General features: G+C 42.7%; 1 protein-coding gene across 1 annotated transcript in view; it reads right to left on the reverse strand.

The window, feature by feature from the left end:
• Nucleotides 1-4,768: 4,768 nt before the first annotated feature.
• Nucleotides 4,769-18,009, reverse strand: part of PLAC1 (placenta enriched 1) — a 92,565-nt gene continuing 79,324 nt past the window's right edge. The window contains exon 3 of the mRNA XM_016944144.4: nt 4,769-5,671. Coding sequence (XP_016799633.1) covers nt 4,975-5,613 — 639 coding nt within the window. The 5' untranslated portion in view covers nt 5,614-5,671 and the 3' untranslated portion in view covers nt 4,769-4,974. The remainder of the gene's footprint in view (nt 5,672-18,009) is intronic.

The raw sequence follows: 18,009 nt of genomic DNA on the forward strand, positions 1-18,009 counted from the left end.
TTTAGCTTATGGACTCCCACGCCCTTTCTCATTACCAGTCAGTCAGTCAGTCACCTGGATTGACCATCTATTGGGTACCTTCACCAAGTAATGGAAAAGCAAGGCAAAACAAACAAACAGGCTGGGTGTGGTGGCTCACGCCTGTAATCCCAGCACTTTGGGAGGCCAAGGCAGGTGGATCACGAAGTCAGGAGATTGAGACCATCCTGGCTAACACAGTGAAACCCCGTCTCTACTAAAAATACAAAAAATTAGCTGGGCATGGTGGCATGCGCTTGTAGTTCCAGCTACTCGGGAGGCTAAGGCAGGAGAATCACTTGAACCCGCGAGGCGGAGGCTGCAGTGAGCCGAGATCGTGCCACTGCACTCTAGCCTGGGTGACAGACAAAAAAAAAAAAAAAAGCAAGGCAAAACAAACAGGAAACAGCCCCCACACTGCCCCACTCAAGACATACACAATCGAATTGAGAAGATCAAACATGCACCTGAAATGTTTGAAGAACACTTTTTTCTGAGTAATGATATGCCAAGCCAACAAGTGCAGATTACTATTGAATTTTGAAAAATTATGCCTAATTATCCTGAGACATTAACCCATGCAAAATATGATCCTTGACCACAATGTTTCTTTGCATCTTTTTTTTTTTTTTCTTGAGACGGGGTCTCTCTGTGTCACCCAGGTTGAAGTGCAGTGGCACAATCTTGGCTCACTGCAACCTCCACCTCCTGGGCTCAAGCAATCCTCCCACCTCAGCCTCCCAAGTATCTGGGACTACAGGCATGCAATGCACCACCACGCTCGGCTGATTTTTTTTTTTCCGTATTTTTGGTACAAAAATGTAAACATACAGGCTGGTCTTGAACTCCTGAGCTCAAGTGATCTTCCCGCCTCGGCCTCCCAAAGTGCTGGGATTACAGGCATGAGCCACCATGCCTGGCCTGCATCTTTGTTCTTACTGCTTCCTTTGCCTAGGATGCCCTCCCCCTACATCTTCACCTGATTCAATTCTACCTCTCACTTCAGGTCCAATTCAAAGGCTCCCAATTCTGTGAAGCCTGTGCTTACTCCCTCTTGGCTTATCTGTTGTACTAGAGGCTATAGTCTACCCAACTCTCCTCCCTAGAATTTCATGAGTCATATTTCTTCCGTATCTCTGATCACTTCTCGTCTATCTATTTTGATGACTGTTCTTCTCCTGTCCTTTTCCTAACAATGCCATGAGGATTGACTATGAAAAAATTCTCTTTCCTGCACTCATGTAATTTCCCCCAAGGCTTTATCTCCCAGTAATTACATTTCTCGAGCTGATTCCTGGATATATCTACTTGGATGTCACTGTCATCTCAAACTCAACATGTCCAACCTAGATTCATCTTCCCGCCATCCTCTACCATCACCCCAATTTCCTTACTTAAATCCAGGGCTTACCATGTCTTCTGAGCTTCTAGGGCTCTTGATGGTGACATCTTCTTTGAGTCAACATCTTCTTTTTCACATATATCCAGTCAGACAAATCAGAGCATAGCTTAAGTCTTGTCCTCCATGAAATCTGTCTCTCTGCTCTAAGGCCAGGAGCTTTCTATGCTCCAAATTCAATTTCTCTCTTAATCGTGAATGAGGCTTATATAGACATTTAACTGTTTCCTGTAGGCTAGAATGAATGAAGTCCTGTTGTTCTTCACTTGAAATGGGTCTCATTTTCTTCTCTTCCTATCCTTCAACTCCTCCCATCTGCTGTCCTTATCTCCTCTCACCTAGGTTAGAGCAATAGCCCCCTAAGCGGCCTCCCTCCAACACAGTGCCCTTGTCCACCCTGTTCCAGGGGTTATGCCCACAAAGAATACTCTTCATCCTCTTCTCTGCTTAGCCAGGTCCTCCTCATCTTCTAACAGTGGGGTCATTGCCTACCTCTACCAAGAAACCTTCCTGGATCTTCTAGTCCACATGGAAGTCTCTCTTCTCTGGGAGTGAGTGTTGAGCATAGAGGAGAAAGTGGACTTTGGCGCTAGACAAACCTGGGTTTGAGTTCCAGTGATGTCATTTCCTAATGGTACAATCTCCACTTCTCTGAGCCTCAGTTTCCTCATCTATAAAACAGAGAAAATAATTTTCATTTTGTAGAGCTGTTGTGAGGATAAAATGAGATCATATATAATGTGTCTGAAACATAGTAACTCCTGTTATTACCATGGAGGTCTTGAGTCTTTTCTAAGGCTGATACATTATGCAACTTCAGGGCAAGGCTCTGTGAATATCACCCTTGCAGTTGTGAAATGCTCAACTTGCACCTCGTAGCCCAAGTCTAATGTATCTAGATCTAGTATTGGTTGTTTGCAAAGTTGCTTGCCTGTGTTTTGGTATTAAACAATTTGTTAGCTTCAGAAGAGAGGATGGGGGAGGGATGTGCTAGCTTTCTTGTACACAGTCTCATATACCACTCATGCTCTAGCCCCATCACTCACCACCATCACTGCCCCGCTACACTGCCTCCATTGTATTGGACCAGACCACTTGCACTTTCTCTGATGACCTCAGCCCAGGTCCTCACGTCTATGCACAGGCACATTCTCTGGACTGGAGTAGCCTCTATAGCCTCTATCTCTGTAGGCCTCTTTACTTGTCTCCCTCACCCAAATTAGACTGTGTCAGTCTTGTTCCCCATTGCATCCCCAGCATCTAACATAGTGCTTGGCACATAAGACAGGCCCAATAAACATTTGTTGCATGAATACACTGTTTTCAGGGATTATTACTTAGTTTTCCTCAAGAAGAGGCAAGGGATTTTTAAATCTAACCGCTCTGTTTCTTCAACTACCATGACTGAATTTCTAAATCCACTCACCTACTGAAGCACTTTGCCTATATTAAATGTGCAAACATTGTGTCAACATTGCGTAATTTTAATTAATTTATCTTCCAGACAGGGTTTCTGTCATCCAGGCTGGAGTGCAATGGCACGATCATGGCTCACTGCAGCCTTGACCTCCCAAGCTTAAGTGATCCTCCTGCCTCAGCCTCCCGAGTAGCTAGGACTTCAGGCACACATCACCATGCCCGGCTAATTTTAAAAATTTTTTGTAGAGATGAGGTCTCACTATGTTCCTCAGGCTGGGCTCAAACTCCTTGGCTCAATCAATCCTCCGGCTTTGGTCTCACAATATGTTGAGATTACAGCTGTGAACCACTGTGCCTGGCCAAATTAATTTATTTTTAATGACAAATAAAAATTATATATATATGTATATATGGTGTACAATATGATGTTTTGAAATAGTCTACTTCTTAATAGGTATGTGGCCTTGGGCAAGTATCTTAATCACTCTGTGCTTCAGTTTCCTTATTTATAAAATAGATATGAGAGGAGTAGTTCTCTCACAGGTTGTAGTGAAGATTAAATGAGATGCTTTTACTATCTGGAATGTGTTCTCTCCAGATCATCCCAGGACTGGCTCCTTCTTCACATTCAAGACTTAGTTGAAATGACAAGTCTTCAGAGGCCTTTCCTAAATACTCTGGTCCCTTCTCCAGTTTATCTCATATCACTTTATTTTAGTTCTCCATAGCATTTGTTGCAGTCTGAATATTTATTTATTTTCTGTGTGACCTCAATTTTTCTGAGTCCCTTTTTTTTTTCTTGAGATGGAGTCTCACTCTGTCACCCAGGCTGCCGTGCAATGGCGTGGTCTTGGCTCACTGCAACCTCCACCTCCTGGGTGCAAGCGATTCTTCTGCCTCAGCCTCCCGAGTAGCTGGGGCTATAGGTGCCCACCACCATGCCCGGCTAATTTTTATATTTTTAGTAGAGATGGGGTTTTACCATATTGGCCAGGCTGGTCTCGAACTCCTGACCTCAGGTGATCTGTCCACCTCGGCCTCCCAAAGTGCTGGGATTACAGACGTGAGCCACCATGCCCGGACTTTTTTTTTCAGACGGAGTTTTGTTCTGTCGCCCAGGCTGGAGTGCAATGGCATGATCTTGTCTCATGGCAGCCTCCGTCTCCCGGGTTCAAGCAATTCTCCTGCCTCAGCCTCCCAAGTAGCTGGGATTACAGGCGACCGCCACCACACCCAGCTAATTTTCATATTTTTAGTAGAGACAGGGTTTCACCATGTTAGACAGGCTTGTCACGAACTCCTGACCTCAGGTGATCCACCTGCCTCGGCCTCCCAAAGTGCTAGGATTACAGGCATGAGCCACCACTCCTGGCCTCAATAATAAATTTCTGTTGAACAATTCACTTACTCTTACTCCTCCCTTTCTCTCTTACTCCTCCACTTTCTCTCTTACCCCTTTGAGAAAGCTAATAGACAGCCAAACTTTAGCAAAAATTTTCTGATCATAGATGTTGGGGGAGAAAAACTCCTTTCAAAGCACTATCAGTCTGTGGCTAAAGCATAAGCTCTGGCTCTCGGCATCAGGAATTTGCCGTCTAGCTGGTGGGTAGTGACGTGAGTGCTTCTTAGAACCATTGATGGTTTATAAATCACCAGTGCAACCTATGCTTTTTGTGGATAAAAAGTGACACAGTTGTAGATTGAACTAAGAAACGATGTGGCTGAGTACTAAGTTAGTGGTGCAGAGTGTAAGGGAAATGGGGATATAGACAGAGGGTCAATTGCAGAAGGCTTTCTTAGAGGAACTTGACAGAGAGGGAAGTCATCCTAGAGAGAAGGGACCAGGCACCAATGTTTGCAAACCACTTAGAACAATGCCTGGCCCATACTAAAAATGAGGTATGTGTCTATTAAATAAAAATGCCCAACATATTTTTATGCGATCAGAATTTTATTTTATTTTTTGTTTACACATGAATATAAAAATATAGAAAAAGGCTTAATTCATGAAGTTGCTATAGGTTGCTCTTTCTCAAAAGTGCTCACATGAGGGTCACAAGAGCACTTATTTGTCAGACATTTGTACACTATATACTAATTCTAGAAATAGCATCTTCAGCAGACCCCAAACCTGAGGATCACATGGACCCAATCATATCATCTGTGTGAAGAGACCAATCCTCAGAAATATCAAGAAAGTGAGATGGCTGCAGAGGTTGAGCCTCCTGAGCCCCTGCTTGGTGACAAGGGACCTGGGCATGCTCTTCTTCACTGAAGACACAAGGTGGACAATCGCAGTTGGGCCTTTGACTGGACTGTGACAAGCTGAACACCTCGTAGCATTTCTCATCCTTCTGGGCTGTGGCCCTGCTCTTGCTGGCTACTCTCATGGAGCAGGGCTTGGTGAGCCATGGGGACTTTTGGGGGGCAGCACATGACACTGGGATCACAAACTTAGATGGCGTGCCCTTAGAAGAGTAGTGTATCTCAGTGCTGTAGATAACCATGTCCTGAGAGACAGCTTTGGCCCTGATGCCACATTCAGTAACACGGTAGGTGAACTGGTAGGCGTGTGGCTGAACATGGTTTGGGGGGCAACCCAGGCCCAAGTGTAGCTCATGAAAGTGTACACACACATCGTTGTTTAGCATGAAGGGGTGCACTGTGACCATGAACCAGTCTATGGAGCACAGCACAGTCATTGGACTTTGTCCTGAACTGGCTGAAAACGCAGAGGTGAGGAGGATCATCACTCCTATGAACTTAAAAACTTTCATCCCTGCAGCCAATCAGATAATGAACCACAGGAAACAGGAAGCCGTCCAGTGAGGATTTCTAGAGCACAAAAAAACACAAGAGGCAAGTCATCTTATTTTCTATTGAAAGTTCAAACATGATATATTTTTTAAGCAAAGGGCTGTTCCTAAAGCATTAAGAAGAGGAAAACACTCATTTGAGAGAGAACTGAACTTTAATTTCATTGTTGGAACTCACGTGTTTATGGACGATTACAATGGCTTTTTAAAGTGACTTTCCCATGCTGTTCTAGCATAAAACACATATCCCTAATATGTAGAACAACAGTTTACACTGATCAGGAGTGGCATCCTTTTGTGTTTAACCTCAAGATGAACCCAAAACAGAACAGTTTTTGTGTCAAACGTTGAATAAAGAGATAGGAGATAGAGTTTAATTCAAGATGGCAATACTTGCCTCTTTAGGGGCCTCCATGTCCTCTCATAGGCCATACTAATGAACCCTTCCCTATTGCTTTTTTGTTGTTGTTACAACAGATTTGATCAAATAAAAACCTATGAAGGAATTGTGGTTTATTCTTAACAACCAGATATTGAAATTTTGCCGAGTGGCTTACTTAAAGTGATCAAACGAATGCTTCATAAACTCTGGCAGCAGCATCATAAGTCATTATGACCAATAGAGTCCCTGATAAATTCTTTGGGACACCTTGTAAAATACTAAAATTGTGGAAACATAAAAACATGCTGGTTTTTAATTTTACATTTTTCAATGCATATTACACATGAAAACTACCGTAAAAGTCTTATATTAAAGAAAGGGGTGGCTTATGCCCATAATCCCAGCATTCTAGGAAGCCAGGGTGGAAGGACTGCTTGAGCCCAGAAGTTCAAGAGCAGCCCGGGCAATATAGTGAGAGCCTGTCTCTATAAAACAATACAAAAAACTAGCTGAGTGTGGTGGTGCACGCCTGTAGTATGAGCTACTCGGGAGGCTGAGGTGGGAGGATCGCTTGAGCCTTGGAGGTTGAGGCTATAGTGAGCCAAGAGTGTGCCACTGCACTCCAGCCTGGGCAACACAGAGAGAGAGACTCTGTCTCAAAAAAAAAAAAGGGGGAGGGAAGAAAGAAAAGAAAGGAAAGAAAGAGAGAGAGAGGGACGGAGGGAGGGAGGGAGAGAGGGAGGATTGAGTTTGTACTTTACACATTGATTGACAAGATATCTCCTAAAATCTTTGCATTACATCTTTTATTTTCTCTAGCTTTTTATTGTTTTCTTTTTCCATAGGAAGCTGCGTGGCCACTTCCTAGTCCTATTGCTTCTAGCTCTCAAAGAGTGACAGGCAGACCAGTGAGGAGAAAAAGCAGTGCTAGAAATAAGTATCTAAAACATGCTATCAGAAGGAGGTAACAGATGAAGAAAGAAGAAAGCAAGAGCAACATCATCCAATGTTTTCCAACTCAACTTTCATTTTACAAGTGAAAATGACATAAATCACATAGTAAAGTACCTAAAGTTTGGAAGGAAATGTACATGCATATAGGGATTCACTTTTGTTCCCTGCTGAGATAAGTAACCCCTGCACAAATTCATTCTTTGACTAATATTTGTTGAATGCCTACTATGTGCATAGCAATGGGCCAAAAAACGTCCCAAGACATTTCTCTCCTCTCTTTTTCCCCAGTTGCAAAAATACAGCTCTTTCTCTTCCCTTGATAGTGACGAATTTGCTGCATTGTTTAATGGAAACCATGGCACAGGAGCCCGCTAGAAAAACGCACTGGCCTGGATGAAATGTTTTGTTTCTGATTGGTACAGATTGGTCTCACTGTCTTTCACTCTGCCGTTAATGATTCCTCATTCTCTCAGGGGTGTTGTGGGTGTAAAAGAGAAGCCCCACAGGTCTGCCAGGCTCCTTCCTCTTTGTTCCTTCTGAAATGTCTCTTCTGGGACAACTTTTTTGGGTTTTTTTCACAAAGCAAAAGTAGAAGCAGCAGCAACAAACAAAAACCTACTCCCTTTCTCTCCCCCGCACCAAAAATCCCCAAAACAAACAAAAAGGAAACAATAATAACAACACAAATAAGTAAATTCTGATGTGAGCTGGTCCTGGATGACTCAACAGTTAAGTAAAGAAACCACCTGCTCTGGAATACTGCATAACATTTGCTGAGGTGCCTTTTGGAAGCTGAGATAATCACCCCATCACTACTGCACTATTGTCTTGATCTATAGAAGACCACCTTGTCTTAAATGTGCTTTAGGTGGGTTTTCTTTCCCTTCCTGCCTCTCTCTTTTTCTCTCTCTCCTTCTTTCCTTCTTTCTTTAACATCATCCCACAACCTGGGCCTAATTGCCCTGAATGAAAACCTCCTCCTTAAGTAGTTCTGGACTAGGCCAAGGAAACAACTGTTTTTGTTCAAACCCCAAAATTAACACCCAAGTTTAAGGCTACTCTTTTCCAGAGAGCTAAGCCATCCATTTCCTCCCCCTCCCTCAAGCATCTTTCCTGTACTCCTTCTCCTCCTTCCCCAAAGATAATCCAAATATAATTATAAAATGTCTAGAATTTCTGAGAAATGAGACTGTTGTCCCTCAAGCAATCATTTTAGACTACCTCACTTCCCACCCCCACACGTTCACTTCTTGTATTATGTTGCACTGAGTCAGTCTCAAAGGAAGGGGCTCAATAATGTCATTGAGTTTAGGGGTTCATTTAGTACAACTCTCCAAATGTGAACACGGCAGAATCTCTTTCCTCTGACTTTCATAAAGCCAAGAACAGCTCACCATGTGATAGGAGAAATAAACGAAGATGACTAGGCATGTGACAGCATACCCTTGAGCTCAGATAAAGCTTAAAGAGGAGGTCACTGAGACCCAGGTTTAAAGTTGCTCATCTCTAAGGGGAGAGAAAGGAGATTAGGGGGAAAGCAGAATGTACTTTCTAATGAGCTTGCGAATGCCCAGCTCATTGGCACACTTTGAGACTTACTCCTTCTTGCTGAGAACAGATCCTCAAAGCAGGGCAGCCTCCCTTCTCCTGCTACCTGCAATTCCTAGGGAAGGGTAGAGTAGTGTGTGTGTGTGTGTGTGTGTGTGTGTGTGTGTGTGTGTTGGGGGACGGTTATTATTATTATTGTTATTATTTGAGACGGAGTCTTGCTCTGTTGTCCAGGCTGGAGTGCAGTGGCACGACCTCGGCTCACTGCAACCTCCGCCTCCTGGGTTCAAGTGATTCTTCTGCCTCAGCCTCCCGAGTAGCTGGGACTACAGGCAGGCACCCACCACCATGCCCTGCTAATTTTTGTATTTTTAGTAGATATAGGGTTTCACCATGTTGGCCAGGCTGCTCTCGAACTCCTGACCTCAGGTGATCCGCCTGCCTTGGCCTCCCAAAGTGCTCGGATTACAGGATTACAGGCGTGAGCCACCACATCCGGCAGGGGGGATGGTTATAAGTCATTCACAACACAGTGTGAATTCATCAGCTGACTTTTCTAACACCTTGCTGAGATGTGCTGGAAGAATGGGATCCCGAACAAGGGAGGGAGAAAGTGGGCTCTAGTTATTGGGGGCAGAGGGAAAAGAAGGCTGAGGGGTTAGAGATGGGAAGGAGATGCCAGAAGAGAGGGCTGTGTGGGGGTGCCCAGCTGAAGGTATTTTTAGCCATCATGCGGGCCATGCACAGTATCCCAGGAGCTGTGGGCAGAATTCTATTTAAAGTCTTTAGAACTCTTTAGAGCTGACGTGGAGTTGGGGACTGGGGAAGAAATAAATGCAAAGAAGGGAGCACTCATTTTGGGACTACTGTCCAGCTTCTTGGGGAGGCCTCTGTGCTGAGAAAAAAAGCAGTCTCAGGGTCTGTATCACTGTAGCCCCATTTTGACTCGATTGCAAATTAGCCTTGCAACATGCCCGAAGCAATGAGCCTAGATGCATTTGTATAGCCAAGTAGGGCTCAGCTGTTGGTACACAGCGTCCTGAACTGAGCTATAGAGAGGTCAGGCAAACCCAGAGCTTCTAATAACACCTGGATGCAAAATGTTTGCTTTCCTTGAAGCTACAGAGTACAAGTAGCTTTCTGTTTTTTTGTAAATGGAGTTTATGCATATACATTTCCCACTGGCTCCTTTAACAGAGTTTTCCTCTTTCCCTTTTTTTCAAGAACTCCCTAATAAGCCTTAATAAATTTTCTACATTAAAAAATCATAAAATGTTTCATTTTGGGAATATAAACTGTATTTCCTTTCTTCCCTCATAAACACATATGCTCTTTTAATTAAGTTCAGAAAAATGCCAGTGTTTATGTTTAAGAGCTATCTATATCAGTCACTGACAGTGATACAATCTGATTAGCAAAGCCAGACTGAGATCTCATAGTACTTGTGAAACCAAGACAGCCCTTTCCTTCTTATAGACAGGAAGAGAATGGATTGGCCAAAACAAAAAAAGGAAAGAGGAAGAAGAGCTGCCACTTAACTCCCCCATCGTTAAATTTTTTATGCTGAAAATGCTGCTTATAAAGTTCAGCAGTTGTTTTGTTTTTAAATTGACAAATAAAAATTGTATATATTTATGGGATACAGTGTTCTATGTATACATGTAACAATGATCTATGTTTACATTGTGGAATGATTATTTTAGATCAAGCTGGTTAACATGACCATTGCCTTACTTTAAGAAGTAGAGAGTAGAATGGTGGTTATTGGGGTGGAGTGGAAGGGGTAAGGGGAGATACTGGTCAAAAAGTAAAAAGTTGCAGTTAGACAGGAGGAATAAGTTCTAGTGATCTATTGCACAGCATGGTGAGTTCAGCTAATAATAATGTATTGTATATTTCAAAATGGCTAAGAGGGTAGATTTTAAATGTTCTTACCATGAGCTCTATTTCTTAATGTTTTATAATGAAGAGATTGAATATTGGTCTAAGCACAGAGCATTTTTAATCTCAGGACCCCAAAAAAATCCTTTTAAAAAGAGACAAAAGCTGAAGTCCAAATTAGTTTTGTGACGTTAGAGAGTGAATTGAGAAGTGTAAGAGAAATCGCTTTGAAAGCAGACAGGATTTTTTGCCTCCCCATCTCCTCTGATGTCGTTAGAGACACGTATGAACTCTTTGCATGAAGAATGGGAAGGGGAATTAGCTAAACATTTCCACATCTGGTTTTGGAACGGTTTGGAAAAAGAATTCACTCCATAGGCTCCTGGAAGCTTTTTGGGTCGACAGTTATTTATTTTTAAAATTCAGTATACTCGTGACAGCATAGTTATCATTTGTATATTGTTTTCCCAGAAACTTGTTGTCAAAACAAAAGGAAACAGCAGGGAAAAGGAAACTCCAAAGCAGCATGCAATTATCTCAGGGAAATGTAACTGTCAGGGCTTTGATTTGCAGCAAAGTTTGTTCACTCTCTTGCAGTTGATTTAAAGAAAAATGAATCTGAGTCAGAATAAAGATTCTTTTACAAGACAAGAACGGAAAAAAAGGAATCCTAACACTTTGTGGGCGCTTTAGTTTAAACATTCAAGCAGTCACATTCTGACTGTGCCCTGCAAACTATCTCAAGGTTTGAGAGCCTTTTAAAATGGAGGTTCTTTTTAAAGCCCAGTTTTAAGGAATTAGTTGGTTCACTGCTCTCAAAGAAAGTGACAATTGTGATTAATACTAATGATGTTGAAAGTACATTAAAGTGAGTTAGAAAATTAAATAACTGCTTTTGTAGAATTTACATTAATTTTAAAGACGCTGAGACCGGTTTAGTTTTCCAACCTCATGAAGCACAGTGTTAAAGTAACCGCACATTATTCGTCATTTTGTGTGGAAGAAGAATTATGAACTGCTAATGCTTAACAATGTCCATTTTCTCAGCAGAGAAAAACACCTTGACCGAACCCTTAAAAAGGCTTCATTAAAATTAAACTAAAAAGCAGCCATTAAAAATTTATTTCTGATTCTAAAACTAACTGCAGAAAAATTGGGTGCTGTCGAAAAGAAAAAAGAAGGAAACACCCTTCTCAACCCCCAAATAACCATTGTTAAATTTTTTATATATTTCTAATTTGGGGGGAAAGTATATGTCCACATATATGATTCAAAGTTATCTCGGGGGAAAAAAAGTCAAGGCTTTTTGAAAGCTGTTTTTAATTTTTGACATTGAATTTTAAAGCAATCAAAGCATTATTTTTGTTTGGGCCATCTGGTTTTGTTCTTATAATCTGTTAAGCTATCAAGCATAGTTTAAATGTCATGGTTCATCTCATACACAAATAAAGGTTGCGAAATAAATAAGAATCCAAGCTCCTTGTAAGAGAGAAATTTCCGCTGGGTCGCAAATTTGGTTACTAAAAGGTGAGTAGTCCAATGTGAAATCAAACCATAATAAGACTACACAACAAGGGCAAACCATGCCCTGACTGAACATAAATATTCCTAAATAAATACAGAAAGCCATACTTTAGAGGAAATTGCAAAGATCAGGTCATGGGAACTCCTCCCCTTTTGTGCAGAGAAGCTGAGTTGGTTGAATTTTAAACTTGAACAAAGAGATGTATTTCATAATTTCCATGAAGTGTGAGGGACATCCCAAATGTATGCCCCTAATTCAGTTTATGTTTTAACTTAACAATTTATTTGAGTTTGATTTTTTTCAGAAAACTACACCCTTTTCCACAAAGCCCCAGAGTCCCTTCTCATTTTAAAAGACAAGGTAGGTTTGTGTCTGTGCAGACCTCTCAACTCCAAGGCAGCCACGGCCACATTTTTAACCCATTAGTAGTCTCTGGGAGTCTGCCAAAACCAGATAAAGGCCCATTTGCCTGAGGTGATCTGAAATCATCAGAAGGCAGAGGATTGAATCAGATGTTCCTTCAAGTGCTTCACCACCTCTTTGATACACCTGTGTCAATAAATGAGGGCTCTAGATGGCTTCCAAAAATGGTCAGGCACATTCCCGTCTCCCTTTCAAAATTGGGATTTTTGAGTACAGGTTTTCTTAAAGTGAGGTGCACGCATATGGCCCCTTAGGTGTGGCCTAAGTCCAAAATAAACCACAGTTGACTTTATAGGCTACTTGGCTGATTTTTCACTGACTTGACCAGAATGCATCTCTCCAAAACCCAAAGCTACCTTTTGCATGCCCCACCCAGATTGTGGTCACTTGGTGCATGTGTATAACACCCTGACTGAGGCCATTCACCATCATTTGGCTCCTGAGACGTAGAGAAGGTTTTAGAAAAGGTTCCTTTGATAGGAAGGCTGTTGGTCATTATTAGCGAGCCTACAATTTGGGAGGCATGCGTGCATATCGGAGTAGGTAAAGATGCATTGCTTTGTGATGAGGACATTGTAGGAAGATAAATTTTCTCTCTCTCTCTGTCTCTCTCTCTCTCTCTCTCTCACACACACACACACACACAGTGATGGAGAGACAGACACACACACACATACTGAGGAGAAGAAAATCCCCAAATCTGTTTCTTACTATTGCCCTGATCCCTACTATTTCTCCCCATTCCTTAATTATTGTACCATAAATTCCTTTAAAAATGGGGTCTTGATCTACTATAGTATCTGGTACACAGTAAGTACTTAGTAAATATTTTTTAAATGAAAGAAGGAAGAAATTAATGAATGACCACCAGAAATCACCACCTGCCCCTGTGCCTCCTTGTCCAGCCCCTAAGAGCCTGAATCTGGTTACTGGCTAACCCCTTCCCCCACTCCTTCTCCAGTCTACCAGTTGAAGGCCTGGGGTAGCAGTAGAGCCTTTCTATAATAGTTAGAGAGTACAGAGTCCTAACAAGCGTCCTGGCCTGTCCACTTGCACACCTGCTTATCTTCTAGGATCATTGATGCCAAGGGCTCTATGTCTGTCCCACCCAACGGTACCCAATGTCCTGTCAATTAGCTCTTAGTCAGTGACTCCAAGTGCAGCCAGCACTCTTTGTACCCCTTTTCCTCCATCCCTGTGATAAGTCGTCCTCTGGAAAGAAGACAAAGTGGAACTCTCCCCTAGTCTGGCCTTTACATGGGAGGAAAGAAGAAATTATCAAGCCGTATCTAGACCAAGTCCAGGCAATTGAGAGACAGCATAATCAGAAGCAGAAGCCTCAGGTTCACGAGGTACTGAAGAATGGTGGGGTGCCTCGAAGGGGCTTGCTAGAGTCCCCAAGTTTATCCAGGCAAATGGACTTAGCCCTGAGGTTGTCCAAGGATTCCCTTAGCTAGAAAAAGGAAGCTAAACCACAGGCTGGATATCTGTTCCTCCTGAGAGCAGACCTACACATCCACTCCCAGTTCCAAGCACAGACACAGAAATCAGAAAATGCTAAAGGTTCCTGGGAAATCAAGGCAAGATGGGTGAATTCTCCCCTACCCCAACTTGACCCTTGGCTCCCTCTGGGCTGGGCTTTTCACTCTGCCAACTCTGGACTAAAAGAGAGATCCAGGCTAACTTCACGTCTGTTTGAGTGTCCCCGAGCCTGAATGTTCCCAAAAGTGCTTTGCAGTTGACCCCATATCCACATATGATAGAGTATTGTACTGGTAAATATCACTATACACTTCTCTGATCTGGACTTTCTATATAACAAAGATTTGACTTTGGGTGTGATAGCTCCTTATACTAGCAATATCAAAAAACATAACAATTTTTCAAAAACTAGCTGGATGTGGTGGTGCGCACCTGTTGTCCCAGCTACTTGGCAGGAGGATTGCTTGAGCCCAGAGTGAGACCCTGTCTCCAAAAAAAAAAAAAAAAGAGCAAGAACAGGGTGTTGAGCTGGGCGCAGTGGCTCACGCCTGTAATCCCAGCACTTTAGGAGGCCAAGGCGGGTAGATCATGAGGTCAGGAGATTGAGACCATCCTGGCTAACACAGTGAAACCCCATCTCTACTAAAAATACAAAAAATTAGCCAGGCGTGGTGGCACGTGCCTGTAGTCCCAGCTACTTGGGAAGCTGAGGCAGGAGAATCGCTTGAACCCAGGAGGCAGAGGTTGCAGTGAGCTGAGATGGCGCCACTGCACTCCAGCGTGGGCGACAGAATAAGACCCCGTCTCAAAAAAAAAAAAAAAAAAAAGTAGAACAGGGTGTTGGTTTGGTGCCTTTTTCCTGAAATTAATTACTTGTTTAAAAAAAAGCAATTGGTTAAACTTGTGTTCATCATTTGCATATTATAATATATAATATTTTAAAATACACCATATATAATGTTAAAAATAAATATAAAAGTCTTATCATATCTAATAATATATACATATATGATATTAATATAATTATTAACAACAAAAAGGAAGTTTCCCCCCACTGGTAATCTATCTTCCCTTAACAAAGAATGAAGGACTTTCTTTCTGAAATTTTTCTCCAGGACTGAGACTTGAACGTACATCACTGGACTACAAATGTTTAGGAATATCTATCTATGTATTCTATATCTATGTATCTAATATTCTATATATACATTATATATCTATATCTATTCTATATCTATATATTCTATATAGCTAGATAATTATATATACATATATATGTATAAAATTGTGTCCTCCCAGCTGGGTGTGGTGGCTCACGCCTGTAATCCCAGCATTTTGGGAAGCTGAGGTGGGTGGATCACAAGGTCAGGAGTTCGAGACCAGCCTGGCCAATATGGTAAAACCCTGTCTCTACTAAAAATACAAAAATTAGCTAGACATGGTGGCACATGCCTGTAGTCCCAGCTACTCAGAGGCTGAGGCAGAAGAATCGCTTGAACCCAGGAGGCAGAGGTTGCAGTGAGCCAAGATCGTGCCACTGCACTCCAGCCTGGGCGACAGAGTGAGACTCTGTCTCAAAAAAAAAAAAAAAAAATTGTGTCCTCCCAAAAAGATATATTGAAGTCTTAACCCCTAGTGTTCAGAATGTGACTTTATTTGGAAATATGCTCTTTACAGAGGTAATCAATATAAAATGAAATCATTATGGTGGGCTCCAATCCAATGACTTATGTCTTTACAAAAGGGGAAAATGTGGACACAGAGACAGACACACACAGAGGTAAGACAATGTGAGACATGTAGGAAGAAGGCGGCCATGTGCATCACTCCAGTGATGTGCCTGCAACCCCAGGAACGTCAAGAATTGTCAGCAAATACCAGAACTAGAAGAGGCTTCTCTAGAGCCGTCACACAATATGGCCCTGCTGACACCTTGATTTTGAACTTCTGGCCCCCAGAGCTGTAAGACAATACATTTTTTGTTGTTTTAAGCCACCCAGTTTGTGTACAGCAGCCCTAGCAAACTAACAATTATATCTTCCCAACAAATGGAACAGACACACATGCCTCCTTTCTGAGATAGGAGCCTGCAATTATTAATGTTCTGACTCTGTGTTTTGTTACAATCTTAAATTCCATTTAGAATTAGAAATATGATGAAGCAACAAGGAATAGAGACAAAAACTTAGAAAGAAAGGGGCCAGTTAAAAGTGGTATTGGTGCTGATATTTGATGCCTACAGGAGAAACTGAACTAGAATTGCAGTGTAATATCAGGGAGACGTTCCCAACTATAAAAGTTGTCCAAAAATGGATGGAGAAACCTAGAGTGAAACTAAGATCTCTTTGTTCCCTGTAGGCATTCAGTTAGAGGCTGGCTGTCCACTTGTTGGGGTCACTGGAGAGGGAGATCCTGTCCTATATCAGAGGCTAGAGTAGATGATCTTTGGCCGGGTGCAGTGGCTCACGCCTGTAATCTCAGCACTTTGGGAGGCCAAGGCGGGTGGATCACCTGAGGTCAGGAGCTCAAGACCAGCCTGGCCAACATGGTGAAGCCCCGTCTCCACTAAAAATGCAAAAATTAGCTGGGCATGGTGGCGCATGCCTGTAGTCCCAGCTACTCTGGAGACTGAGGCAGGAGAATCGCTTGAACTGGGGGGCAGAGGTTGCAGTGAGCTGAGGTCGCGCCACTGCACTCCAGCCTGGGCAACAGAGAGAGAGACTCCACCAAAGAAAAAAAAAAGATGGTGTTTAAGGTTCTATCACAGAATGCCTCATGTGTGCATGCATGCGTGTGTGTGTGTGTGTGTGTGTGTGTAGTGGAGGGATAGATTAGCACATGTATTATGAACACATGCATGCATGGGAACACACACACATACATACATCATGCACACATACAGAGGTTATTTATGTAGGTCTTCTCTTGAAAGTCTTACAATGTCATTGATGCCTGAAGCCTCTAATCCTGAGATACGGAAGATTATATAACATTTTCTAACAGGGACTTGACCTCTCAGCCAGGTTTTTGTTGTGACTGGATGTGACTGTGTATTGGTGGCAATTACAAGGGGAAGGTGGCAGGGGAGAAGGGAGGGCAGGTCATGATATAGAGGAAAATACTCAGAATGATTCTAAGTATTAGTCATTAAGAAAACAAACCAGCTGGGCACAGTGGCTCACGCCTGTAATCCCAGCACTTTGGGAGGCCCAGGTGGGCGGATCACAAGGTCAGGAGATGGAGACCATCCTGGCTAACACGGTGAAACCCCGTCTCTACTAAAAATACAAAAAATTAGCCAGGCGTGGTGGCGGGCGCCTGTAGTCCCAGCTACTTGGGAGGCTGAGGCAGGAGAATGGCGTGAACCCGGGAGGCGGAACTTGCAGTGAGCCGAGATCGCACCACTGCACTCCAGCCTGAGTGACAGAGCAAGACTCTGTCTCAAAAAAAAAAAAAAAAGAAAAAAAAAAAAACTTAGAATGGAGCTTACTGCCCAGCCCTAAAGCCTAGGGGTGGGGCAGTGGAAATGGTCTTTCTTTCTTTCTTTCTTTCTTTCTTTTTTTTTTGACATAGGGGTTTGCTCTTTGCCCAGGCTGGAGTGTAGTCGTGCAATCACAGTTTACTGCAGCCTCATCTCCTGGGCTCAAGCGATCCTCCTGCCTCAGCCTCCTGAGTAGCTGGGATCGCCTGGCTATTTTTTTTTTTGAGGAAATGGTCTTTCTAAGCAGCATGGTCTCTGAAAGCCTGAACTGGGGGTTCATGTGATGCCTGTCTTTGGGGAATTTACAGGAGAGCTGATCAAGAGAGATAACAGGAGGGAGTTATCTACTGGGGTGGGGCTGGGGAAATCTCTAGACAAAAGATATCCAAATTAAAGCAAATTTCTTGCACCGAATTTAAAAGGTTGGGGCTCTGATCCTTGGAACTGCAGTCTATGGAGGCCCTGTCACAGTTATAGGGCAAATGTTCAAAGTAGAAATACTTTCTATTTCACCTAGAAAGTAGTAGTAGTGATGACTTTAAAAATATATATTTATGCTTCTTTGCAATGTCTCAAGTGATTACAGAAACCAGGGGTTCTAAAAAGCTTGTTTAAACGTGTATGGATTACATATGGCAACATATCTCAAAATACGGCACTTTTGCTTTAATTTGGATATCT

This window comes from Pan troglodytes, chromosome X (genome assembly GCF_028858775.2).
Source record: "Pan troglodytes isolate AG18354 chromosome X, NHGRI_mPanTro3-v2.0_pri, whole genome shotgun sequence".
Classification (NCBI taxonomy): domain Eukaryota; kingdom Metazoa; phylum Chordata; class Mammalia; order Primates; family Hominidae; genus Pan; species Pan troglodytes.